Source organism: Phocoena phocoena, chromosome 3 (assembly GCF_963924675.1).
Source record: "Phocoena phocoena chromosome 3, mPhoPho1.1, whole genome shotgun sequence".
Lineage (NCBI taxonomy): Eukaryota > Metazoa > Chordata > Mammalia > Artiodactyla > Phocoenidae > Phocoena > Phocoena phocoena.
In genome coordinates, this window is record NC_089221.1 from 130,598,352 (window position 1) to 130,626,113 (window position 27,762).

The 27,762-nt window shown below is 38.0% G+C and overlaps 1 protein-coding gene across 2 annotated transcripts in view; it reads right to left on the reverse strand.

Moving 5' to 3' along the window:
* Positions 1–3,776: 3,776 nt before the first annotated feature.
* FAM114A2 (family with sequence similarity 114 member A2) overlaps positions 3,777–27,762 on the reverse strand; it is a 37,526-nt gene continuing 13,540 nt past the window's right edge. Inside the window, exons 9-14 of one of the 2 annotated variants that reach the window (XM_065874491.1) lie at positions 27,140–27,219; positions 19,508–19,630; positions 18,880–19,019; positions 15,895–15,967; positions 6,651–6,704; positions 3,777–4,373 (exon numbers count right to left, since the gene is read on the reverse strand). In XM_065874491.1, coding sequence (XP_065730563.1) covers positions 4,272–4,373; positions 6,651–6,704; positions 15,895–15,967; positions 18,880–19,019; positions 19,508–19,630; positions 27,140–27,219 — 572 coding nt within the window. In that variant the 3' untranslated portion in view covers positions 3,777–4,271. The remainder of the gene's footprint in view (positions 4,374–6,650; positions 6,705–15,894; positions 15,968–18,879; positions 19,020–19,507; positions 19,631–27,139; positions 27,220–27,762) is intronic. The other variant, XM_065874492.1, reaches the window with a different exon arrangement.

Here is a 27,762-nt window from a genome sequence, read left to right on the forward strand (position 1 = left end):
AATGTGTGCACAACCCCAGGGAGGCTCTGGTGCAATGGAGAGACTAGGCCAGGATTCAAAGACCCAGATTCAGGTCTACCCTGAGCTTGCTATCAGCCAGCCATGTGACTTTGGGGGTCACTTTTTCCTATGAGGCCTCAATGTCCCCAGCTGTGAAATGAGGGGTTTTCACCTTACATGCTCGAAATCCCTTCCAGCTCCATATCCTCTACTAGCAGCAAAGCACTAAGCAAACTTTCCTCTTTTACTTTTCTTTTTCCCTCCCACTCCCCTCCTTTTTCTTCCTTCTTTCTTTCAGCCAGACAACAAATATTTCCTGCCATGTGCCAGACCCAGTGCCAAAAGCTGGGAACTCAATAGTGAGCAAGACAAATACAGAAAAAAGGTACTTAATATTTGCTGATTTACTGAATGCACTAAATGCCTAAGAATATTCAATTCTTACTTTGAGACTTTTGCTTCGACATACATGCTAAACATGCAGTTCTCATTACTCTCAATGATATGCCTGGAAGAAGTAAAGGAAGATCAGGTTGTACTAAACACTTAAGAGAAGGCCTTCAGTTCTGACATCAACAGCTACAATTACTATGTAGACAATTCAGGCTTAAACAGGTTTGGCTGAAATTGCCGAGTCAGTGCACCAGTTACCCAACTGAGACTGGCTGGTAGACAGTGGAAAAATACTCCCATTCCAACTTTAAAAACATGTTTTAAAATATTAAGCATACTGGTGCATGCACAGTTGTGATGGGGAAAATGACTTCCTCTTTAGAACTAGCTTAAGAGCGTAGCAATGGCCCGTGCACACAGAAGGAAACAAATGTGGGGCTGACAAGAAGACACAGATGATGATTCAATTCTATTTGTAGTCTCTGTATCTGCCCCTTACAAGAGTAAGCCAGTCAGAAACTTAGACGTCTAGAAAATTCAACATTCATGTGTGAGGGTGATCAGTCACTGCAGCCTTCCTTTACCTTTAGCCTAAAGGACATGTTAGTTCAGACAATATTCTGATTTATAAAACAATTTCCCTGAAGAGTTGATTGGGGAAGTGATAGACATGAAGGGACTTTGGGATTTGGGCAGATGATGTAATGACAAGAAAGGATGTAATAACAAGGGTCACAAGTAAAACAGGGAGGAACGAGTGACTGGTTGGTACGTGAGGAACAGGTTGCGGTTGAAAAGTGACACTAATGGGCGAGTTTTCCAAATTCTCCTCATGTATTAGCCAGAGAACTCGATGACACATTAATTAAGAGGTTTGTTATTTTTAGAACTTCCTCATTTCTCAAATGCTTCATTCTAAATCATTTATGAAAATGAGCTTCACATTGCAAAGACATAATAAGCGATTTCAACCTTTGACATTTATGAAGAAATATCATGCTTACTGAGAGCCCACTGTGGATACAATTTTATCTGGGTTTTTCCATCCTGAAGAGTATACTCGCCTTTAAATTCGGAAAACATCTAAAAGTGTAGAAAAATGTCTCTTTCTCAACTGATGGCATCAATAGCAACTACTTATAAAACATCTCTCCCTGCAATAAGTCTTTGTATAAAAACAAATTCAAAAGAGAGGGTCCTCATTCAAGCAGAGGAACCCACAAAATCTTGTTTCCTGATTGTAGGACTGGAAAATTTACATTTGCACATCAGCCCTGATTTCAGATTTGTGGTAATGCCACCGATATGAATTACAAATTCACATTTCAGAGACCTGTCAATCTAGGCGTCTAACCTTAAAAAAAAAAAAACCACCTATCAAAATCAAGTAAGGAAAAAATAGCTTGTCCTTAACATGTTTCCAAGGTATTGTATAAAGGAAAAAGGAACAAGAATTAGTTCATGGAAATTTCTATTTCTTTTAGATCAAATTAATAAAGTCTCTTTTAATCACAGCCTTTAAAGATCCCAACAGTAGGAAGAGAAACATTTAATCCAGTAAACACTGAACATTTAACCTATCAAGGTGTTAAGTGAATTGGGAAGGGGAGGTAGCACATACTATGACACAGCAGTAAATTTTAGGTACCAAAAAATTTAAAGGAAATAGCACCAGAAGAGTAGGTATCATCAAGAAACTACATCATGTACTCACCCCAAAAGGAATAATGAAGCATGCATCATCCAAAAACCATCACCATAATCCAACAGGTTCCAATGAGTCCCCTGAATCTACCTATTCCACCTATCAATGAATGTTTATGCTCTTACTTCCCTTACTCTACTGAATCAAAGAACTTTCATTCTTTTTCATCATATTCTAGGTGAAAGGTAGGTAACTGTTACTCAGAATTCATTGGTCCTTTCATCATTTCATTGGTGGTCTCCTAAATCCACTAAAACACATGTGAGTGGGTGGGCAAACCTGATGAGAGGGATGAAAGAGAAAGAAGAGGCAGTGACTCACAATGGCCTTCTGTAAGATCTAATCTAAAACAGGTGAAACTGAGGGCTGCAATCTGGAAAGGCATAAGAAGTCACTGTTCTATCCCCCACATCTATACCCCTCTTCTTAAAAGAAAAACCTTAGATGTGTTTCCAGATCAAAGAGTAAAAACTGCAAACTGCCCTTATATGAGAATCTGAACAGGTAGTAGGTAGTGTGGCCAGTTTCTAAACTTTACTCAAGAAATACCACCCTCAAGGATCCAGGTTCAGACACAGCAACTGGGTCTGAGGCACAAATTAGGGCTGGGGACACCAGCTTTACTTACCACAACACAACTGTTTTTCTGAAATTACAGAATTACTCACTTTGGGAAGAGTTAAATGTTTCTATAAAAAGAAATATTCAAAACCTTTTCTCATCATGTTAGAACAGAATATAAGCAGAGTAACATTTTAGTGATGTTGGTGTATCTTTTTAGTCCAAATCTACCTATTTTCCTCCTTGCTAACAAACTGCCCCCTACCCCAAATAAGGTGATCACATAGAAATAGTCTTGATATCAACCTGTTATAGGTTTGCTTTGCTATTTCTGTGGTCTGAGAAGATATCAGGGCTCACATTTGCAAAAGTAAATAAAAGGATCAACTGACATGATTATTATATTTTATTTAAAGGTTTTAAAAGATAAGGGGCAGAGCTCACAAAAGTTACCTGAATCATTAAAAACCACAAAGTTGGAGAATTTTTTTTTAAAAGAGTGGATACCAAAATAGCTTTCAGGAAGAAGATAACCTGTAAGTCTTTTAGATTGTTGAACAAAGCAAAAGAAGGCTTAAGATATGAAAGATAAAAGTTATATTTATAAACATGCTAAAGAATACATTAAAAGAAACAAAAAAGAATGAGGAAAAATAAACTGTCTTAATCCTGTTATACATAAACATCATTTCTATGGGACTCTACAGTCCACTTCAACAATATTCAAACAACAAAATCCCCATCATTGAAAGAGCTTCAACACTCCTTTGGAGTTGGCTATTACAGAATTTATCCTGCATATCGGGTATGCATGAAAAACATCCTGGAGACTCAGAATATCTGCAAACATGAAACTGTTTCTCTAAATTGCATTTATTGGTCATGAATCCCCTAAAGGGGGGTCAACTACAACTTGAAGCTTGTCATCTTGCGGTGGGAAAGCAATTTGAAGCCAAAGGGCACCTTGCTATAGTTCATTCATGTGGCTCTAAGTATATTCCATAAGCTTCTCTTCAATGCCAAATATCTACTGAGAATTAAAGAGGAGATGAAACTTTCTAACCAATTCCAAGAATTCATGTAATCATTACAGAGTTTATATATACTCGGTTTTCTTAAAGTCATAGATCTTATTATAGAGAGGAGAAAGAAAATGGCATTAATAGATCAAGCACATGAATTCCAGAATACTGAATTCCTTTTCCTCTTGCTTAACAACCAATTACATCCATGGACTGCAAAATTACAGCCACTGCAAAATTTTTAGTGTTTTGCATCTTGTCAAAGGAAGACCAATATTTTTGCCTGAGTGTCCCCTTAACCTTATGAGCTATTATTTTTTAACTTTCTATAAAACTTCTTTTCAAATAATTTATTAATTATAACAACTGGGAAGAGCAGTGTGAGGACCTGAATACTTCAACCAAGCACTGAAGGCAACAAACTTCCTTAAACATGCTCTCCTGCCTGGAGTTTTATATATTAAAATAACCTTTCTCCCTCACTTCTCCAGGAGTACCCAGAAAAGAGTGGCATTTCTTGGCCATCACAAGTCTCATGTAGAATCTTCTCTGTTCTTCAGTGTCCTGACAAAGGCCTCTGGACCTGTAGCTCATGCCTCTGGTAATTCAGTCTTGTTCTCAATAAGAGAGATCTCCAGCACAGGTAAAAGTAGCTGAAAGGCATCCTGAATGTAGGAAGCACTGTTTGATGCCTATAAGGATAAGGATTGAAAAATAAGAAAAAGAAAATACTGCAGTCACTTAAAAGAGAAAATATATTATAAGACAACAAAAAAACAAATTAATTTTTACAATCTAACTATATCTGTAGCCTGGCAAATAAGAATACATACTTAACCATTTCACTAAACTTATAGGGGAAAGAATGATCTAGCTCTTTTTTTTGTTTGTTTGTTTGTTTTTTTGATCTAGCTCTTAAAATGATATGACAGCACCAAAAAAGAATGTCACCATTTTTGTCCAACTTGCCCATTAGAATGATAGCCATTCTTTGGCATCTTGCTCAAATATGGCATTCAAAGCTTATCTATTCCTTGATTGAATGGGTAGATCCTGTCACAGCATTTTAGTCAATTACTCAAAGAGGATTTCAGAAGGCTATGAATCCTACATCAATAGGATTTCTAGTCCATTGTGATTGTTCTTCCATGGACTCAACGTAATCAGTGAACATGCGACAGGTGCTCACAAAGACAAAGAAGGAATACTGCTTTTAAAGATGATAAAGTACAGATATGTTTCTGTCTACTACAAGAGACATATGAAAAACTTGGAATCATGCTCAGAGTTTGCCAGACTTCATTTATATCTGACAAGTTCTGACTTTCCAGAAGCATAAGAGTTCATTACCTTAAAATAAAAATGTATAATTTCAAGGACAAGAGTGTTTCAAATCTGTAGGCAAGAACAACCAACTCAGAATAACAAAAGGGTAACCATATCAAGTGAGCTTACCATGTTCTGATTTATCAATGGCAAGAACCCCTGTTTAAACTTCAGTGTGACGTTTGATACCAAGTTTTGCAGCCAAAAGAGACCTCACAGCACATCTAGTTAAATCTCTTATTTTGTATATAAAGATAACAAGATTGCCAAGAAGGTAAACCCCTGGTCCATGGTCATAGTGCAAATCAGGGGAGACCTAGGACAGGACTGGGCTCCTGGTTTGCAAACTTCTTTCATTTCTACCACTCTGCCATCTACTAAATCATACACTTATTTTTTTTAAATTGCTTAAGTGATCAGAATAATTTCCCTAACTATTAAAGGAAAACTATGCAGTTAAGGAATGGAAGGCATTTCTTCATCGGTAATTTTAAAAGAATCTAAAACTAAAGAAGTAACACTCTGGTGGCAAAAAATTTTTTTCAATTCATATTTAAACCTAACTGATTATCAAATATATTTTCTCCCCTCAGACTTAGATAAATATGTTTTAAACAACTCATCAAACATCTAAATTTTTGCACAACTAATTTACAAGATAGTTCGTTTTTTTTTTTTATCTTTCACTTTTTCTGCCTTCTGTGGTTTTCTCTTTTTATCAATATAAATTTATTTATTTATTTATTTATCTCTGGCTGCGTTGGGTCTTCATTGCTGCACGTGGGCTTTCTCTAGTTGCGGTGAGCAGGGGCTACTCTTCATTGCGGTGTGCGGGCTTCTCATTGCGGTGGCTTTTCTTGTTGTGTAACATGGGTTCTAGGCATGCAGGCTTCCGTAGTTGCGGCACACAGGCTCAGTAGTTGTGGCTCGCGGGCTCTAGAGCACAGCTCAGTAATTGTGGTGCACAGGCTTATTAGTTGCTCTGCTTCCCGGACCAGGGCTCGAACCCACGTTCCCTGCATTGGACCAGGGCTCAGACCTGTGTCTCCTGCATTGGCAGGTGGATACTGCGCCACCAAGGAAGTCCTAAGATAGAGTTCTTAAATCATGGAATCCAGAAAGCATCATACATGGCAGCAATATAATCCATCCATGGACTTAAACTACCTACCTTCTTAAATCTAATGAACTGACACGGATTATGTAAACACAGGTAGCTTTTTGACATAATAAAGCAAATTTCTGCGCAAGAAAATGACAAAATGTTTTGTTTTGTTTTGTTTTGTTTTGTAACTAATCTTCTCTGCATAAACCTTACTCCTTTAAGGAGCAGTGCTAGCCTATTTGTAATTTTCAGTGCATCATGTTTACTAGCTAGTCTCCAGAAGATGTTTCATTAATGAGAATTGGCCATTAATTACAAAGGGGTAGTACTGAGTAATGACAGCCTACCGCTTCTTCCACTGCACTTTACCTGGCACCTTCATCATTAATAGGAAATATGATAAAATATACACCATTTTGGTCATATCTGCATCAACATGCTAAACTAGTGAAAAAAACAAAAAATGAAAACTTAAAAGAGTTATTAATACATAATGCCCCAGAAGTTAGAGACTTAAAAAACAATTAGTACTACTAACCTCTAGAAATACTGCAGTGATTAACGGATTAAGGACGTCTGCCTTTTCCTTGACCTAGAACAAAGGATAATGTGTTAAGCGAGCATAGCACATTAAAAAACAATAGGTAAAATATGATGATTGGTTCAAGATGGCGGAGTAGAAGGACATGCTCTCACTCCCTCCTGCGAGAGCACCGGAATCACAACTAACTGCTGAACAATCATCGACAGGAAGACACTGGAACTCACCAAAAAAGATACCCCACATCCAAAGACAAAGGAGAAGCTGCAGTGAGATGGTAGGAGGGGCACATCACAATAAAATCAAATCCCATAACTGTTGGGTGGGTGACTCACAAACCAGAGAACATGTAACCACAGAAGTCCACCCACTGGAGTGAAGGTTCTGAGCCCCACGTCAGGCTTCCCAACCTGGGAGTCCGGCAACGGGAAGAGGAATTCCTAGAGAATCACACATTGAAGGCTAGCGGGATTTGACTGCAGGACTTCGACAGAAGTGGGGGAAACAGAGACTCCACTCCTGGAGGGCAGACACAAAGTAGTGTGTGCATCAGGACCCAGCGGAAGGAGCAGTGACCCCAGGGGAGACTGAACCAGACCTACCTCCTAGTGTTGGAGGGTCTCCTGCAGAGACGGGGGTGGCTGTGTCTCACTGTGAGGACAAAGACACTGGCAGCAGAAGTTCTGGGAAGTACTCCTTGGCGTGAGCCCTCCCAGAACCCGTCATTAGCCCCACCAAAGAGCCCGGGTAGGCTCCAGTGTTGGGTCGCCTCAGGCCAAACAACCAACAGGGAGGGAACCCTGCCCCACCCATCAGCAGTCAAGCAGATTAAAGTTTTACTGACCTCTGCCCACCAGAGCAACAGCCAGCTCTACCCACCACCAGTCCCTCCCATCAGGAAACTTGCACAGGCCTCTTAGATAGCCTCACCCACCAGAGGGCAGACAGCAGAAGCAAGAAGAACTACCATCCTGCAGCCTGTGGAGCAAAAAGCACATTCACAGAAAGACAGAAAAGATGAAAAGTCAGAGGGCTATGTACCAGGTGAAGGAACAAGAAAAAATCCCAGAAGAACAACTAAATGAAGTGGAGATAGGCAACCTTCCAGAAAAAACATTCAGAATATGATCGTGAAGATGATCCAGGACCTCGGAAAAAGAATGGAGGCAAAGATACAGAAGATGCAAGAAATGTTTAACAAAGACCTAGAAGAATTAAAGAACAAACAGAGGTGAACCATATAATAACAAATGAAAAATACACTAGAAGGAATCAATAGCAGAATAACTGAGGCAGAAGAATGGGTAAGTGACCTGGAAGACAGAATGGTGGAATTCACTGCTGCGGAACAGAATAAAGAAAAAAAAATGAAAAGGAATGAAGACAGCCTAAGAGACCTCTGGGACAACATTAAAAGCAACAACACTCACATTATAGGGGTCCCAGAAGGAGAAGAGAGAGAGAAAGGACCCAAGAAAATATTTTAAGAGATTATAGTTGAAAACTTCCCTAACATGGGAAAGGAAATAGCCACCCAAGTCCAGGAAACACAGAGAGTCCCAGTCAGGATAAACCCAAGGAGAAACATGCTGAGACACATAGTAATCAAATTGACAATAATTAAGGACTAAGAAAAATTATGGAAAGCAACAAGGGAAAAATGACAAATAACATACAAGGGAACTCCCATAAGGTTAACAGCTGATTTCTCAGCAGAAACTCTACAAGCCAGAAGGGAGTGGCATGAGATATTGAAAGTGATGAAAGGGAAGAACGTACAGCCAAGATTACTCTACCCGGCAAAGATCTCATTCAGATTCGATGGAGAAATCAAAAGCTGAACAGACAAGCAAAAGCTAAGAGAATTCAGCACCATCAAACCAGCTCTGCAACAAATGCTAAAGGAACTTGTCTAAGTGGGAAACACAAGAAAAGAAAAGGACCTACAAAAACAAACCCAAAACAATTAAGAAAATGGTAATAGGAACATACATATCGATAATTACCTTAAATGTGTGAACGGATTAAATGCTCCAACCAAAAGACACAGGCTCGCTGAATGGATACAAAAACAAAACCCATGTATATGCTGTCTACAAGAGAGCCACTTCAGACCTAGGGACACATACAGACTGAAAGTGAAGGGATGGAAAAAGATATTCCATGCAAATGGAAATCAAAAGAAAGCTGGAGTAGTGATATTCATATCAGATAAAATAGACTTTAAAATAAAGAACGTTACAAGAGACAAGGAAGGACACTACATAATGATGAAGGGATCAATTCAAGAAGATATAACAATTATAAATATATATGCACCCAACATAGGAGCACCTCAATACATAAGGCAACTTCTAACAGCTATAAAAGAGGAAATCAACAGTAACACAGTAATAGTGGGGGACTTTTAACACCTCACTTACACCAATGGACAGATCATCCAAACAGAAAATTAATAAGGATACACAAGCTTTAAATGATACAAGAAACCAAATAGATTTAATTGATATTTATAGGACATTCATTCCTAAAACAGCAGATTACACTTTCTTCTCAAGTGCGCACAGAACATTCTCCAGGATAGATCACATCTTGGGTCAGAAATCAAGCCTCAATAAATTTAAGAAAATTTAAATCATATCAAGCATCTTTTCTGACCACAATGCTATGAGATTAGAAATCAATTACACGGAAAAAAACGTAAAAAACACAAACACATGGAGGCTGAACAATACATTACTAAATAACCAAGAGATCACTGGAGAAATCAAAGAGGAAATCAAAAAATACCTAGAGACAAGTGACAATGAAAACATGACAATCCAAAACCTATATAGCATGCAGCAAAAGTAGTTCTAAGAGGGAAGTTTACAGCAATACAAGCCTCAAGAAACAAGAAAAATCTCAAGTAAATAATCTAATCTTATACCTAAAGGAACTAGAGAAAGAAGAACAAACAAAACCCAAAGTTAACAGAAGGAAAGAAATCATAAAGATCAGAGTAGAAATAAATGAAATAGAAACAAAGAAAACAATAGCAAAGATCAATAAAACTAAAAGCTGGTTCTTTGAGAAGATAAACAAAATTGATAAACATGAGCCAGACTCATCAAGAAAGAGAGAGAGAGGACTCAAATCAATAAACTTAGAAATGAAAAAGGAGAAGTTACAACAGACACCGCAGAAATACAAAGCACCCTAAGAGACTACTACAAGCAACTCTATGCCAATAAAATGGACAACCTGGAAGAAATGGACAAATTCTTAGAAAGGTATAACCTTCCAAGACTGAACCAGGAGGAAATAGAAAATATGAACAGATCAATCACAAGTAATGCAATTGAAAGTGTGATTAAAAATCTTCCAACAAACAAAAATTCAGGACCAGATGGCTTCACAGGTGAACTCTATCAAACATTTAGAGAAGAGCTACCACCCATCCTTCTCAACCTATTCCAAAAAATTGCAGAGGAAGGAACTCATTCTATGAGGCCACCATCACCCTGATACCAAAACCAGACAAAGATACTACAAAACAAGAAAATTACAGACCAATATCACTGATGAATATAGATGCAAAAATCCTCAACAAAATACTAGTAAACAGAAACCAACAACATATTAAAATTATCATACACCATGATCAAGTGGGGTTTATCCCAGGGATGCAAGGATTCTTCAATATATGCAAACAGATCAATGCAATACACTATATTAACAAACTGAAGAATAAAAACCATATGATCATCTCAATAGATGTAAAAAAAGCTTTTCACAAAATTCAACACCCATTTATGACAAAAGCTCTCCAGAAAGCGGGCATAGAGAGAATCTACCTCAACATAATAAAGGCCATATATGACAAACCAACAGCAAACATCATCCTCAATGGTGAAAAACTGAAAGTATTTCCTCTAAGATCAGGAACAAGACAAGAATGTCCACACTCACCACTATTATTCAACATAGTTTTGGAAATCCTAGCCATGGCAATCAGAGAAGAAAAAGAAATAAAAGGAATATAAATTGGAAAAGAAGAAGTAAAACTGTCACTCTTTGCAGATGACGTGATACTATACATAGAGAATCCTAAAGATGCCACCAGAAAACTATTAAGAGCTAATCAATCAATTTGGTAAAGTTGCAGGATACAAAATTAATGCACAGAAATCTCTTGCATTTCTATACACTAATGATGAAAAATCTGAAAGAAAATTAAGGAAACACCCATTTACCACTGCAACAGAAAGAAAAAAATACCTAGGAATAAACCTACCTAGGGAGACAAAAGACCTGTATGCAGAAAACTATAAGACACTGATGTAAGAAATTAAAGATGATACAAACAGATGGAGATGTATACCATGTTCTTGGACTGGAAGAATCAATATTGTGAAAATGCCTATACTACCCAAAACAATTTACTGATTCAATGCAATCCTTATCAAATTAGCAATGGCATTTTTTACAGAAGTAGAACAAAAAATCTTAAAATTTGTATGGAGACACAAAAGACCCCGAATAGCCAAAGCACTCTTGAGGGAAAAAAATCAGAGCTGGGGGAATCACACTCCCTGACTTCAGACTATACTACAAAGCTACAGTAATCAAGACTATATGGTACTGACACAAAAACAGAAATATAGATCAATGGAACAGGATAGAAAGCCCAGAGATAAACCCATGCACCTATGGTCAACTAATCTATGACAAAGGAGGCAAGTATATACAATTGAGAAAAGACAGTCTCTTCAGTAAGTGGTGGTGGGAAAACTGGACAGCTACATGTTAAAGAATGAAATTAGAACACTCCTTCAACACCATACATAAAAATAAACTCAAAATGGATTAGAGACCTAAATGTAAGACCAGACACTATAAAACTCTTAGAGGAAAACATAGGAAGAACACTCTTTGACATAAATCACAGCAAGATCTTTTTTGATCCACCTCCTAGAGTAATGGAAATAAAAACAAAAATAAACAAATGGGACCTAATGAAACTTAAAAGCTTTTGCAAAGAAAACTACAAACAAGACGAAAAGACAGCCCTAAGAATGGGAGAAAATATTTGTAAATGAATCAATGGACAAAGGATTAATCTCCCAAATATATAAACAGCTCATGTAGGTCAATATTAAAAAAAAACAAAACAACCCAATCCAAAACTGGGCAGAAGACCTAAATAGACATTTCTCCAAAGAAGACATATAGATAGCAAAGAAGCACATGAAAAGCTGCTCAATATCACTGATTATTAGAGAAATGTAAATCAAAACTACAATGACTTATCACCTCACACCAGTCAGAACGGGCATCATCAGAAAATCTACAAACAACAAATGCTAGAGGGTGTGGAGAAAAGGGAACCCTCTTGCACTGTTGGTGGGAATGTAAATTGATACAGCCACTATGCAGAACAGGATGGAGGTTCGTTAAAAAACTAAAAATAGAATTACCATATGACCCAGCAATCCTGCTACTGGGCATATACCCAGGAAAACCATAATTCAAAAAGAGTCATGCACCCCAATGTTCATTGCAGCACTATTTACAATAGCCAGGTCATGGAAGCAACCTAAATGCCCATCGACAGACGAATGGATAAACAAGATGTGGTATATATATGTGTATATATATATATATATATATATATATATATATATATATATATACACAATGGAATAATACTCAGCCATAAAAAGGAACGAAATTGGGTCATTTGTAGAGACGTGGATGAATCTAGAGACTGTCATACAGAGTGAAGTAAGCCAGGAAGAGAAAAACAAATATCGTATATTAATGAATATATGTGGAACCTAGAAAAATGGTACAGATGAACCGGTTTGTAGGGCAGAAATTGAGACACAGATGTAGACAACAAATGTATGGACACCAAGGGGGGAAAGACGTGGGCGGTGGTGGTGGTGGTGTGATGAACTGGGAGATTGGGATTGACATGTATACACTAATATGTATAAAATGGATAACTAATAAGAACCTGCTGTAGAAAAAAATACATTAAATAGAATTCAAAAATTCAAAAATAAATAAAGTATGATTCCACTTTGAAACACACTCACACGTACCCAAATATAAATATAAGCATAGACAAAGGCTGGATCAGACTCAAGAAGGGCTTTAAATTTCCTTCTATCCAAATTGAGAGTGTATGCCTTTGTAGTTTTTTTGCTTGTTTGTTTTTGTTTTTCGGTACGCGGGCCTCTCACTGTTGTGGCCTCTCCCGTTGCGGAGCACAGGCTCCGGACGTGCAGGCTCAGCAGCCATGGCTCACGGGCCCAGCCGCTCCGCGACATGTGGGATCTTCCCGGACCGGGGCACGAACCCGTGTCCCCTGCATTGGCAGGCAGACTCTCAACCACTGTGCCACCAGGGAAGCCCTGCCTTTGTAGTTTTTACTAACTTTAAAAAGTATATTCATTTTGGAAGGGAGATAGAAATGGTATATTTGACCACAAAACTTTAGAAAAATTTTAAAACAAAATATACAGATATGAAACATGCGCTCAAAATACTCAACTCGCTTTTAAGATGGGCTGTTTGGAAAATGTGGAGACAAATAATGCAAATTTAATACTTGCATGTTTTAGCACCTTAGAGTTGACTTGCTGGGTTAAAGTATCTTTATGAAACACATGGAAAACTTTAGCCTCATAAGATTAACTTCAGGAAACCCAGAAGCTCTTTTAAAGAAAATACTAAGAGGAAAAGTGAAACTATATCACAGAATTATCCCGTATAGGAAAAATCTAAACTCAAAGTGAGAAGAATTAATTTGGGCCATGCTCTTAACTAAAATAAATTTAAGGGCCCAGAATAACTTTGCTGCCACACTGACCCTTATACCCTTAACTACGAGCTGATTTTTTTTAATTGAGGTATAACTGACATACAACACTATACTAATTGCATATGTACAAACTAATGATTTACTATCTGCATACATGGCAAAATGATGATAATAAGACCAGTCAACATCCATCACTATACACAGTGAAGTAATTTTTTTTCTTGTGATGACAACTTTTAAGATCTACTGTCTTAGCAACTTTCAAATATGCAATACAGTATTATTAACTATAGGTATCATGACGTACATGACATCCCCAATGCTGTACATTATTTATTTTATAACTGGAAGTTTGTACCTTTTGATCCCCTTCACCCATTTCACCCAGCCCCCACCTTTGCCTCTGGCAACCACCTATCTGTTCTCTGTATGTATGAGTTTGGTGTACTACAAAGTGATTTTTATCTGTCCATTTAAAATGCCCTTGATTTTATGCCAATTCATGATTACTGATGTCTGAATCATCTTCCATAGTTCACACACCTTCAGTAAATTTTTACAATTCCTTAAAACAAAACAGAAAAACTTTAGCTTTAATTACAACTCTCCTACTGGCTGGCAACTGCAAACTATGAGAGTTGCCATACTCTAAGTAAGGCACTGCCCCTTTAAACTAGAATCCAACTTTGGGATTTTTATCTTATCAAGGTCTACATTCTCAGTACAGGTCTCTAGAGCGAGCAGCACAAAATATACTGAAGACTGTATAAAAAAGAACAACGAGTTGCAAAATTCAGTTAGACATAGACAAACTGATCCTAAAATTCATATGGAAATGCATAGGGCCCCCAATAGACAAAAAAATCTTGAAAAAGAAGAAGAAAGTTGGAAGACTTACACTTCTTGATTTCAAAACTTACTACAAAGCTACAGAAATCAAGACAGTATGGCACTGGCATAGGATACCACAGATCAATGGAACTGAAATAAGAGCCCAGAAACAAATCCCTATGACTATGGTCAATTGATTTTAGACAAAAAGGGCCAAGACAATTCAACAAGGAGAAACTTTTCAACAAATGGTGCTGGGACAACTGGATATCCACATGAAAAAAAAAAATGTTGGGCCCCTACCTCACACCATACACAAAAATTAACTCAAAATATATAATAGATGTAAACATAAGAGCTGCAACATAAGACTCTTAGAAAAAAACATGAGTAAATCCTCATGATCTTGGGTGAGGCAATGATTCTTTAGATACAATACCAAAAGAACAAGTGATAAAAGAGAATATTGACAAGTTGGACTCTATCACTATTCACTATCAAGAAAGTGAAAGGACCGCCCATGGACTGGGAGAAAATATGTGCATATCATATATCTGGTAAGGAACTTGTATCCAGAGAAAATAAAGAACTTCTATAACTCAATAATAAATAGTAAATAATAAAAAGACACATAATTAAAATCAGAATAAATTATAAAATAAAAAACCCAATTTATAAAATAATAATAAAAAGACAACCCAATTTAAAAATAGGCAAAGGACTGGAAAAGACACTTCTCTATAGAAGACATACAAATGGCTAACAAGCATGTGAAAAGATGCTCAACATCATCAGCCATCAGGGAAATGCAAATAAAACCCATAATGAGATAACACTTCGTATCTACTAGGTCTGGTAAAAGTTTAAAAAACAAAAACAAAAACACAAAACCAGACAACAGCAAGTGTCAACAAGGATGTGGAGAAACTGGAACTCTCATACATTGCTGGCAGGGGTGTAAAATGGTGCAACTACTTTGGAAAACAATCTGACAGTTCCTTAATGGTCCATATTACCCATATGACCCAGAAATTCCACTCCTAGCTATCCACCCAAGAGAAATAAAAACATACATGCATGCTCATAGTAACATTATTCATTACAACCAAGAAGAGTAAACAATCCAAATGTCTATCAACTGATGAATAGATAAATGTGGTATATATCCATATGATAGAATGTTATTAGGTAATAAAAGGAAATACTGATACAATGTGGATGAACGTCAAAAACATTATGCTAAGTGAAAGAAAACAGACACAAAATACCATAATATTGTATGATCCCATTTATATTAGATGCCCAGAATAGGCAAATTTATAGACAGAAAGTAGATTAGTGTTGCTTAAGGCTAGAAGAATGTGGAGGGGAAGGGAATGGTAAGTGACTGCCAATGGTAAGAGGTTTTCTGGGAGATGATGAAAACGATCTAAAATTAGATTTTGGTGACTGTTGCATGGCTCTGTAAATATATTAAAAACCATTGAAACGTACACTTAAATGGGAAAAATTTTATGATATGTAAACTACATCTTAATAAAGCTGTTCTAAAAACAAAACAAAACAGACATTAGCCCAATAAAAATCATGAATTCTTACCCCAGCAGTTGTTAGGCAGGTGGTGAACTCTTTAGACAGAGAGGACAACTCTTTACACAACACAACTGTCATCCTAGGAAAGAAGGGAAAAAAGAAGAAACAGGTCCTAGGTCCCCATATATGTTCCAACAGGTCCTAGGTCCCCATATATGTTCAACTACATATATGGGGACCCATGTTATTATAGGAAGAGAAGGTTCAGTCCTTAGAGAAATACTTTTCTACAAAATTCTCTAGAAAATACTATGCTTTCAAATTAAATCAAAGGAAATAACTAAGATACATTTTAAGGAGACAAGGTCGTACTTAAAAGATCCTACATTCCATTTAGAAATATAGTTAAATTAAATATTCATTCATTCGACAAATACTGAAAGGCTTCTATGTACCAGGTACTTCTGAGCACTGGGGATATATTAGTAAACAAGCAAAGCACCAGTTTTCATGAATACTAACTTACTTGCTGATTGACAGGGATACTATAAATATAGAAAGAGATGGATGTTTGTATATGTTTATAGTTATATATGTATACATTTATACACACACAAAAGTATACATATATTTATATATATAATATGTACTAGATGGTGATATGAAAGCAAGTAAAGAATTCTAAAATGTAACAGGGAAATGCAAATCAAAGCCACACGAGGCAGCAACATGGATGGACCTACAGATCGTCATACTGAGTGAAGTAAGTCAGACACAGAATGACAAATATTATATAGTATCGCTTATATGTGGAATCTTAAAAAAAAAGAGTAAAAATGAACTTATTTACAAAACAGAAGTAGAGTCATGGATGTAGAAAACAAATTTATGGTTACCAGGGGATGTGGAGCGGGGGGGTGGTGGGGGTGGAGCGATAAACTGGGAGGTTGGGACTGGTGAATACACACTACTGTATATAAAATAGATAACTAATAATAGCCTGCTGTATAGCACAGGGAACTCTACTCAATACTCTGCAATAGCCTACATGGGAAAATAATCTCCAAAAAAAAGAATGGATATATGTATATGTATAACTGATTTACTTTGCTGTACAGCTGAAACTAGCACAACATTGTAAATCAACTATACACCAATAAAAATTTAAAAAACAAACAAAAAAACACACGAGATATCATCTCACACCTGTCAGAATGGCTATCAACAAAAAGAACACAAATAACAAATGTTGGTGAGGATACGGAAAAAAGGGAACCCTTGTACACTGTTGGTGGGAATGTAAATTGGTGCAGCCATTGTGAAAAGTAGTATGGAGGTTTCTCAAAAAACTAAAAATAGAACTACCATATGACCCAGGAATTCCACTCCTGGGTATATATCAAAAAAACAAAAACACTAATTCGAAAAGGTACACACGCTCCAATGTTCACAGCAGCATTATTCACAATCGCCAAGATATGGAAGTAACCTAAGTGTCCATCAACAGATGAACGGATAAAGAAGATGTGGTATATATACACAATGGAATACTACTCAGCCATAAAAGAGAACGAAATTTTGCCATCTGCAGCAACATGGACGGACTTGGAGGGCATTTATGCTAAGTGAAATAAGTCAGACAGAGAAAGACAAATACTGTATGAAATCACTTATATGAGGAATCTAAAAAATACAACAAACTAGTGAGTATACCAAAAAAGAAGCAGACTCACAGATATGGAGAACAAACTAGTGGTTACCAGTGGGGAGAGGGAGGGAGGGGCAATATAGGGGTGGGGAAGTGGGAGGTACAAACTACTGGGTGTAAGACAAGCTCAAGGATGGGGAATATAGCCAATATTTTGTAATAACAACATGGGGAATATAACCAATATTTTGTAATAACTGTGAATGGAAGGTAACCTTCAAAAATTTTATGACATTTTTTTATTACAAAATAAATTAAAAAATAAAACAAAATAAAAATCCTACCCTTGAGGAGGTTAAACTGATCAATGTAATAGTGAATTAGAGTTAGAGAAAAGAAAAAAAGAATGAGAAAATAGTAGAAGATAGTATTAGATAGGGTGGTGAAAAAGGACCCTCTAAGAAGTAAAGGAAATTCAGTGAAGGAAAGAGCCATGACTGGAAGAGCATTCCATGCAGTGGAAATAGCTAGTTTTCCAAAGAATAGTCTGCTTTGGGACTGTGAATCCCTCATCCTAAGGATGTTTAAGACAAAACTAGGCCCCTCCTTACGGGATGTTGTAGAGGGGCAGTGAAACCGTAGGTGAAGAAATGGCCGAGAGAACATCAAGGGTCCCTTCCAATCCTAACACACTAGACACTCTCACTCATGTTTTTTCCTCCAATGAAAATTCTCATTATTTAATTAGGAGATTTATTTAGAAAACAGTAGGGTTTTTTTTCCTCCTGTGACTACCTACATTCTATCATTTTTCAAATTTTTGTTCAAAACCAGCAATATACTGGAAAAATACGGTTTGAAACTTAGATAGACCTGGGTTTAAATCCCAGTCTGCACAACCTGGACATAATTTACTTAACTTCTCTTATGTTTGTGTTTCCTCATTTTTAAAGCTGGACTGATTATTTATCTTGAGGGTTGTTTTTAAAGATTAGAAATGATACACATAAATCCCTTAGCATGGCACCTGGCGTATAATTAGCACTCAATAACCAACAACTGTTATTAAGAACTGAGGTTATTAGAACTATTTTCTGTTTTCACTTATGCAAAATTCTACTTCAATTAAGGTCAGTGATCTGAAAAAAAAAAAAAAACTAGTTTTCCGAGTATGAATTGGTTAATAAAAAAGGGCAGATTTATAATATAGATTTATGGCTCAATGAAAATAAACACCCTTGGCTACTTATTAACTAAAACCCAAAATGAACAAACCTCTAAGATGTGAATGGTGCAATGTGAACAGCGTCTTACTGAGAGGAAAGTTTCTAAAACTTTGGAAAGAAACTGAGAAAGCTCTTTCAGCAAACTGTATTATTTAGAGGGATACTCATTACACTTACTGGGAAAGGGCTCTGCTCCTTTCCATGGCTGTTACTTCCTGCTTCCTGCCATGCAGAACCAGAGCCGCTGTTTTGTGAAACAGTTCAATTGAGCAGGCAGTCAGTTCTGCTAGGCTCCTGATTGCAAATGCATGGATATCCTGGACGGAAAAACAAAACAAAGCATAACAACACAGAGCATTGTTTTTTTAAATACAAGAGGAAATGACACCACCCTGCTTCTCCCATACTGAAGTATACCATATCTTGAAAGCAACACAGACTAACAGCTGCCCTTCAATAAACCTCCTCTTCTTCCATAGTAGCTATATAATTTTATAACTGGGCTCATAGCTATAAAAACAGAGGCTCCCCTGAAGTCAGGTGTGACCATGTGACTAAGTTTTAGCCAAAAGATTTGAATAAAAAGTGTCATGTGCAGCTTCTGGGAACCTTCTCATGACGCCACATACATGCACCCTTTGTCTCTTTTTCTTCACTCCTTGCATCCTATAGTCTAGAACTAAGATGTTGCGATCTTGGATCACAAGGTAGAAATTATGGATAGCAGTACAACAAAATAGGTGCTTACGTCCCTAATTGCGATACCACATTGAAAAAAAAAAAAAGCCTTAGTTGTTTTCATTACCTCTATTGAATTGTTATTGATTTGCTCAATTTTTTCTGCTTCCAACTGTTTTTTTCCTTCTTCCTTCTCTTCTAATGGTTTGGCCAGAGATGTCCTGATCCATTCACAGGCTGTATTTCTTGCCTAAATAAGAAAAAGATTATAGTTGGCCCTCCATCTACACAGCTTCCACATCTTCAGATTCAACCAACCACAGTTTGAAAATATTCGGAAAAAAAAAAAAAAAATCCAAAAAGTTCCAAAAAGCAAAACCTAAATTTGCCAAGTGCTGGCAACTTAAATAGTATTTACATTGTATGTACAACTATTTGCACAGCATTTATACTGTATTAGGTATTATAAGCAATCAAGAGGTGATTTAACATATACCAGAGGATGTATGTAGGTTATATGCAAATACCACACCATTTTATATCAGGGACTTGAGCATCCCTCAATTTTGGTATCAACAGGGGGCCCTGGAACCAGGATACCTCTGGGGATATCAAGGGATGACTGTACAGTCCATCAGCAATTCGATTCAGTTCACCAAGATTACTGCGCACCCACCAGGAACATTTTAGCATCATGGAAGTCAGTGTTCTTGTTCTCACCCAAATAAACATACCATCTAGCTTTTCAGTACTTAACTTACTAGATCTCCTTACAACACTTAACATTTGTGACCACACATTCCCTCTAATTCTTTGGCTTTTTTTAAACTGAGGTGTACCTTACACACAGTAAAGTGCACAAATCTTCAGAGCATGACAGGTTACATGTGTATATGCCTGTGTAACTGTGACCCAGATCAGGATACAGAACTTTCCCATCACTCTAGGAAGTCCCCCATACCCCTTCTTAGTCCCAAATGGCAGCCTTGGTGCTCTACTTATCTCACCCTACTCCCTCCCGTCTCCATCGATCCTATTTCAGTAATTTTAACTATTCCCTACCTGCTGCTGACTCCTGAATCCTTATTTCCAGCACTAACTTCTGAAAACAACATATTCCAACTCCCTTCTGGACATACACATCAGGATATCCTATAGGCATCTCTCATATATAACATGTGCAAAATTTAAATTCATCATCTTTCTCTCCCTATCCCTAAATTTTTCATCCTCTCTTATTCCCCTGAGCTTTAGAAGAACCACCATATACCAGTCATCCAAGCCAAAATACACGAGCCATCCTAGATTCTTCCTTTCCAATCACCAAGATAGTCTGATTTTACCGTATGTATTTCTCCACTTTGCTCTTCCTCTCTATTATCACCACTTAAGTTCAAATCTACTCTATGGCAAGAGCACTCTGATTGGTCTCCCTGCTTCTGATATGGCTCCTCTTAAATCCATCTTCCATAATGGTACCAGTGATCTATCTAAGCCCATAGCTGATCACTCTGCTTTTCTTCAATGGCTCTCCATCCACTAGATCATGCTCTTTGACATGATCTAAAAAATGCCCATGACCTACTCTACCTACTTCTCTAGCTTCATCTCTTACCATTTCCCACTTTATGATCTGGTAATAATGACCTGTAATATGCCTGTTCTTTGTTCATGGTATTCCCTTAGTCCAAAGTGTCATTTCCATTTTTTTTTCCCCTAAATCAAGGCAACTCAGTTTTTTTTCAATCCTCCACCCAAATACTGTCTGCTCCAAGTAACTTTCAAAGGCATCCCAGGAGATTGGGCACCTCAACAACCCTTTTCTGTACATCCACAGTCCCCTAAGTACACCTTCAACTTAGTACTTACCAAAATACACTGGAATTAACTATGTGTTATCTCCTAAATAAACTACATTATTACAGAACAGTGGTAGTATCTTACTTGGATTAGTGCACCCAGATGTTCCCTATAGCATTGAGAGATATCTACTGTTTTTACCTAGTTGGCATATATATCTCCTTTCTTTTGGTAGCAAGTTCTAGATTTTTCTCAGTTCATGTGGTTTGGATGGGGTTACTTTCAACCTCTGACTCCAAGGGTTGGCAAATGATTCAGGTTTAGCTACCAAGAAATTAATCCCCCTGTCTATACAGTAATTAGTTCATGGATGGAAAAGTGACCCAAGCTAGGTCAATGGGCATCAGCCTCAGGGCATCTCATAAAATTACTGGGAAAGGGAAGTCCTCTTTCTGTTGGAGTTACTCAACTGGAAGAAGTTTCCTGAAGCTGCCAGTAATCATTTACCATCATGTGGAAAAGCATCCCTAAGAATGAACATAAGAAAGCAGAGTCAAGAGATGGAGAAGGGACAAGTTTCTGGGTGGAGAGCCATGCCTGAAGCCAGTGTTGCCCCTTAGTTTTCTAGTTCCATGAGCTAATAAATGTGCCTTTTTCTTAAGCCAGTCTGACTTGAGTTTCCGTCATTTGCAACTGAGAAGAGTCCTGGTTTCTAACTAAATGTTTACTGTCATTAAATTAAGTCACCCACTTGAGTAACTTTATATACACAGAATGTGTTCAGAGCTGTAACCAGGCAATAGGAATCCAGAGAAGACGCTGAGGGTCATTCCAACTGAAAACTGAGAGAATCACAGGCTTTATTACAGACATAGCATTGGGGCTGAGCCTTTAAGGATCAACAAGTGGGGCTACACCCAAGGGTACAACATGAATGAGCTAGAGCACAACCTATGAACCCAGACAAAAAACAGACATTGATTTATGTGAGATGGAAAAAAGAAGAAAAATATAGAGATATAAGGCCACATAAAACAAAAAGAAATTTGATACTATAAATTTAACTTACTTGGAGATATTTTAGTAGGCATAATACATACTCAAATTAACCTAGTAAATATATTAAGTTATTATAATCTATTGTGCCAACTCAATGTAATTTATCATCCCTTTCAAAAAATATCAATGCTTGGGACTTCCCTGGTGGCACAATGGTTAAGAATTTGCCTGCCAATGCAGGGGACACAGGTTCGATCCCTGGTCTGGGAAGATCACACATGACGCAGAGCAACTAAGCCCGTGTGCCCCAACTACTGAGCCTGCGCTCTACAACCCACGAGCCACAACTACTGAGCCTGCGTGCCACAACTACTGAAGCCCACGCACCTAGAGCCTGTGCTCCATATAAGAGAAGCCACTGCAATGAGAAGCCCACACACTGCAACGAAGATGAGCCCCTGCTCGCCGCAACTAGAGAAAGCCTACACACAGCAAAAAAGACCCAACACAGCCAAAAATAAATAAATAAAATAAATTAAAAAATAACCAAACCAAGGGCTTCCCTGGTGGCGCAGTGGTTGAGAGTCTGCCTGCTGATTCAGGGGAGGCGGGTTCGTGCCCCGGTCCAGGAGGATCCCACATGCCACGGAGCGGCTGGGCCCATGAGCCATGGCAGCTGAGCCTGAGCATCCGGAACCTGTGCTCCACAACTGGAGAGGCCACAACAGTGAGAGGCCCGTGTACAGCAAAAACAAAAAAACAAACAAAACAAAACAAAACCAATGCTAGCCGCCCTCCACACCCAGAATTCAGTCTGGAACGTCCCACTGATGAGATCTAGAGACTTTGGAATTAAAAGGCACCTTTGAGCTTAGCTTCTCCAACAACTTATTTTTTTTTCCAGCTGAAAAAAATGAGGCCTGGAGAACAAATGAGATTTGCCTACATCACATGTGAGAGTCACAATAAGAATCAGAACTGTGTTCTCAGACTTTTGCTTCACTGCTTTTCCCCTGCATCATACAGACTCTCATATAAATTCCGGGAAATAATCAGGCCCTGATCCTTAATCATTCTACATCTTAAGTCTCAACACCCAAAATATAAACAATACAAAGACTGCTTTTAGAGAATGACTAGGACTACCAGATAGGTAAGGGGTTACTTTTTAAAAACAATTTATTTATTATGATGATCTATTTGAGTAGAGAAACTATGTCTCTTTCATTACTGTTTCCCTAGCACCTAGGAAAATAAAGGTTTATTGTATATATGTTTATCGAACATCTAAATGTATAACATACTGAGCTAGCTTCTTTAGGACCATAAACAGTGAGTATTTACTACGGGCCAGGCACTTTTAAGAGCTCTGTGTGTATTAACACATTAAATCCTCACAGGAACCCTACATTATCCCTACCTCACAGACAGAGAAGCTGAGGCACAGAGAGGTTAAGCAACTTGCTTAAGACCACACAGAAAGTAAAAGATGGCAAAGCTGGGATTTTAAGAACTGATAAAGCACAGAGCCAGCCTTGAAGAAATTTAAGTTTTAGAATGGGAGGTAAGATACACACATTTAAAAACAAACAGGGGCTTCCCTGGTGGCACAGTGGTTGACAGTCCGCCTGCCAATGCACGGGACGCGGGTTCGTGCCCCGGTCTGGGAAGGTCCCACATACTGCAGAGCAGCTGGGCCCGTGAGCCATGGCCGCTGAGCCTGCGCGTCCAGAGCCTGTGCTCCGCAACGGGAGAGGCCACAACAGTGAGAGGCCCATGTACAGCAAAAACAAACAAAACAAAACAAAACCAATGCTAGCCACCCTCCACACCCAGAATTCAGTCTGGAACGTCTTTGCGTACCGCAAAACAAAACAAAACAAACAAACAAAAACCAATGATAATTTTATGAAAATACGTTTGCACACAGTTAAGTGAATAAAGTGCTGAAGAATACATATATCAATAGTATGTTAACTTTTATATAAGAAGGAGATAAGAAAATATATCTGCTTGTCTTTAAATATATATCTGCTTATCTAAAAAAGAAACACAGGAAGGATATGCTGGAAAACAAGAAAGTTTAATATCTAAAAGGAGAGGGGAGAGTGAAGTGGGTGGGAATTGAGAGGAAGTGACACTTCTGAATATATTTTTTGTACAGTTTTGACTTTTGAAAACATATTAATATTCTATATATTCAAAGATGAAATTAAATTAACATGGGGAGACAATAAATATAACATAAAATTTTTTATAGTTTGGTTTTATAGTAGTATGGGCAAAGCAAGGGAACCATTTCAGATGCATTACAGGACTAGGGAAATTAGGAAATGCAGTAATGTTGTTGGGAGACAGAGTTCTTACTATGAAAAAGAGATACAAATGTATAATGGGGAGAGGCAAGGAAGAACCTGTAAGAATGGACTGAAACTGGAGTTATCAGTGTGAACTCATGATCTCTAAAATATGTATGTGAGCATATACATGGACACATGGACACACACACACACACACACACACACACACACAGGTGCACGTATGTGTACTTGAATATATTTCCTAGGCCAACAGGGCCTAGAAGCAAAGATACCCCAAGCGATGAGCACACCTAGCATCCAGGTTTTGTCCTGTAATATCAAAAAGGAACCATGGCTCCTTGAAGAAAAGGTTCATTCTGGAGAGAAATATGGAAGGTACAAGATCTCTCGTTATGCCAGAAAATAAGGAAATATTCAAATAATGGGGGCATGTCACACAGGAGTCAGCTTGAAGGACAATTTGAACAGCAAAATAATTAAGGACAGTAATGAATTACAAACCAATGGGGGAAAAAATAGAAACCCATGAGACCATATCAATAGCAAACAGATAATAAAGAGATAAGGGGAGAAGGGAGAGCTCTTAATTCTAAGTAGAATGCTGAGAGCTCACTGGTAAATGTGGAGCATGTACTGGGATTGAAACAAATGATCATTCAGCAACCATCACAGTAAAGACTGGTGCAGCAAGAATCATGAATAGTTGCTAAATCTAGGATGCTAAATTATGAGGAGCAGGATATTTGTATGGTCTTAAAATGTCTCCCCACAGAAAGCTCATTAGCAGCAAAGGAAAAAAATCATAACTATACAGTGAGAAATCAGACAACACATCACCAATAAGGGACAAATGGACATCGTGTGCCTCTAGATATGGAACCCTGTGCAGGATACAACATCACTTACAAGAATGCATAACCTGATTTTAATCATGAGAAAACACCAGACAACACTCAAATGAGGAATACTCTACCTTTATAAAGGGGGAAGGGGCTTGTATTTCTCAAAAATGTCAAAATCATAAAAGACAAAGAAAAGCAAAGGAACTCTTCCAGATTAAAAGAGACTAAAACAAACAAAAAAACAAAACAAAGCAAATATAGATTAAAAGAGACAAAGTACATGACAACTAAATACAATTCGCAATCATGTACTGGCTCCAACATTAGAGGAAAAAATTGGATATGAAGGACATTATCAGGTCAATTGACAAAACTGGAATGTGGACAACAGATTAAATAAAGTATGGTATCAATGTTAAATTTATTGCAGTTGATAATTCGTGTGGTTATAGAAGGGAATATCCATATTCTTACGAGATACATATTGAAATATTTAGGAGTACAGGGCTATAATGCTTACATCTTACTCACAAAAAATAGTCCCAGGGACTTCCCTGGTGGTCCAGTGGTTAAGACACCACACTTCCAGTGCGGGAGGGCATGGGTTCTATCCGTGGTTGGGGAACTAAAGATCCCGCATGCCACACGGTATGGCCAAAAAAAAAAAAAGTCCCAATAATAGTAATAACTTGTGTGTGTGTGTCTATGGGGGAGGTAGAGAGGAAGGGATAGGAAGAGGGAAAGAGAACATATTTGCAAGCACAAATGATGAAGCAAATGCAGTGAAATGTTAATAGGTGTATCTGCATAAAAGCTATATGAATGTTGTTTGTACTTTTCTTGCAACTTTTTTCTAAGTTTACTATTACTTCCAAAACAAAAAACACTATAACACAAGCTAGAAAGTGCCATAAAGTGCTACAGACAAGATGAGGGAGAGGAGCTGCTGACGCAAGGTTCTGAAAAGCTTTCTTGGGAGAATGCAGTGTTTTTAGTGGGCATGGGAGAGCAGGGTAACTTCCCTGAAGCATCCTATTCCTTACCGTGGGGTACACAAGAGGTGACTCTGATGACTATACAATGGCTATCAGCTCTCCCTGGCCAGGAAGCAATGTGTGCTGCTGCTAACCGATTCTAAGATATTTCTCGAGAAGAGGGTGAAGAGGCAGCAAGCAGCCCAAGACCCAGAGAATACTGTCCCAAGAGCTGGCACTGGTGTATATGCTAGGCGGGTACTACCCTGGAAACAGTATCTCCCGACCCACTCTGAGCTTTGACTGAAGACAGCTCAGGCATCACTACCAAAGACCAAGACTCAGGCCATGGACTCTCTCATTTCCACAAGCTAAGTGGTCATTATGTGAGTTACTGGGCTCTGGGAAATGGCAAACTCCAGCTACCTAAAGGCAGGGGCCACATCCCATCATCTCGGAATCACTCAGAGCCTTGAGAACAGTGAGCCCTCAATAGAGAACTAGCCCATTGGTATCATGATGGCTGATGAATGCTGCCAACTTTAACTGACCAATGCTATGGCCTAACTTCAGCTTTCAGACAAGCAAAGCATTCCAAATGGAAACAGGTGAGGATGGCAGATGTGTTGGGGGGCTGGGGGTAAGGGGGTGCAGTGTGAGTTTAGCACACTAACCTGCAAGACCAAGAGGGAGACAGGAGGTATGGAACTCAGAATATACCCTTGATTTTGGTGACATCCTTGCCAGGAATTTACAACCTTACATTCTTTATCCACTAAATATATATGTAAAAAATTGAAAATCAGCAAGAAGGAAAACTTACCCTAGTAAGTTTCTCCGGTTTGGAGGAGACATGCAGCTGGGAAAATACCTCTGTTATCTCTTTGGTAAAGTCTTCATCCCCTAGAAAAACAAGTCCCACATAAAACACTGCAGAAAGACTGGTGAGGATCATTGCAGGGAGAGAGAAGAGGAATGATAGTAGCAGCTGTAGCAGTAAAAACAGCAGAAGCAAATTATATGAGCAAGGTGCTTTAGTGCTTACAGAATCCTTTTATGTATATTTTACTGATGAATTCTTCCAATAGGCTTCTAAAAAAAATGCGTCATTATCCCATTTTCGAGATGAAGAAACTAGGGCTTGAAGAGGTTAATTTATATCCCCAAATCTCATAACAAATAAGGAGTCAAACCTTGGGCTTCCCACCCCCATTCCACAGCCTATGCTCTTTGGATTACATCCTAGAAGTATGAATGGAAAAGTGATGAAAGCAGAGTACTAAGTGGGTAAGAGGCATGTGCTTCCAAAGAAATGGATTTAAGCTGGGACATAAAAAACAAGTACAAGTTAGCCAGGAGAATGGAAGAGCTTCAGGCAGAGAAAACAAGTACAAAGGTCCAGAGGTGAAAGAACGCGTGGCAAGAAGTTTAACATGGTTGGGAGTG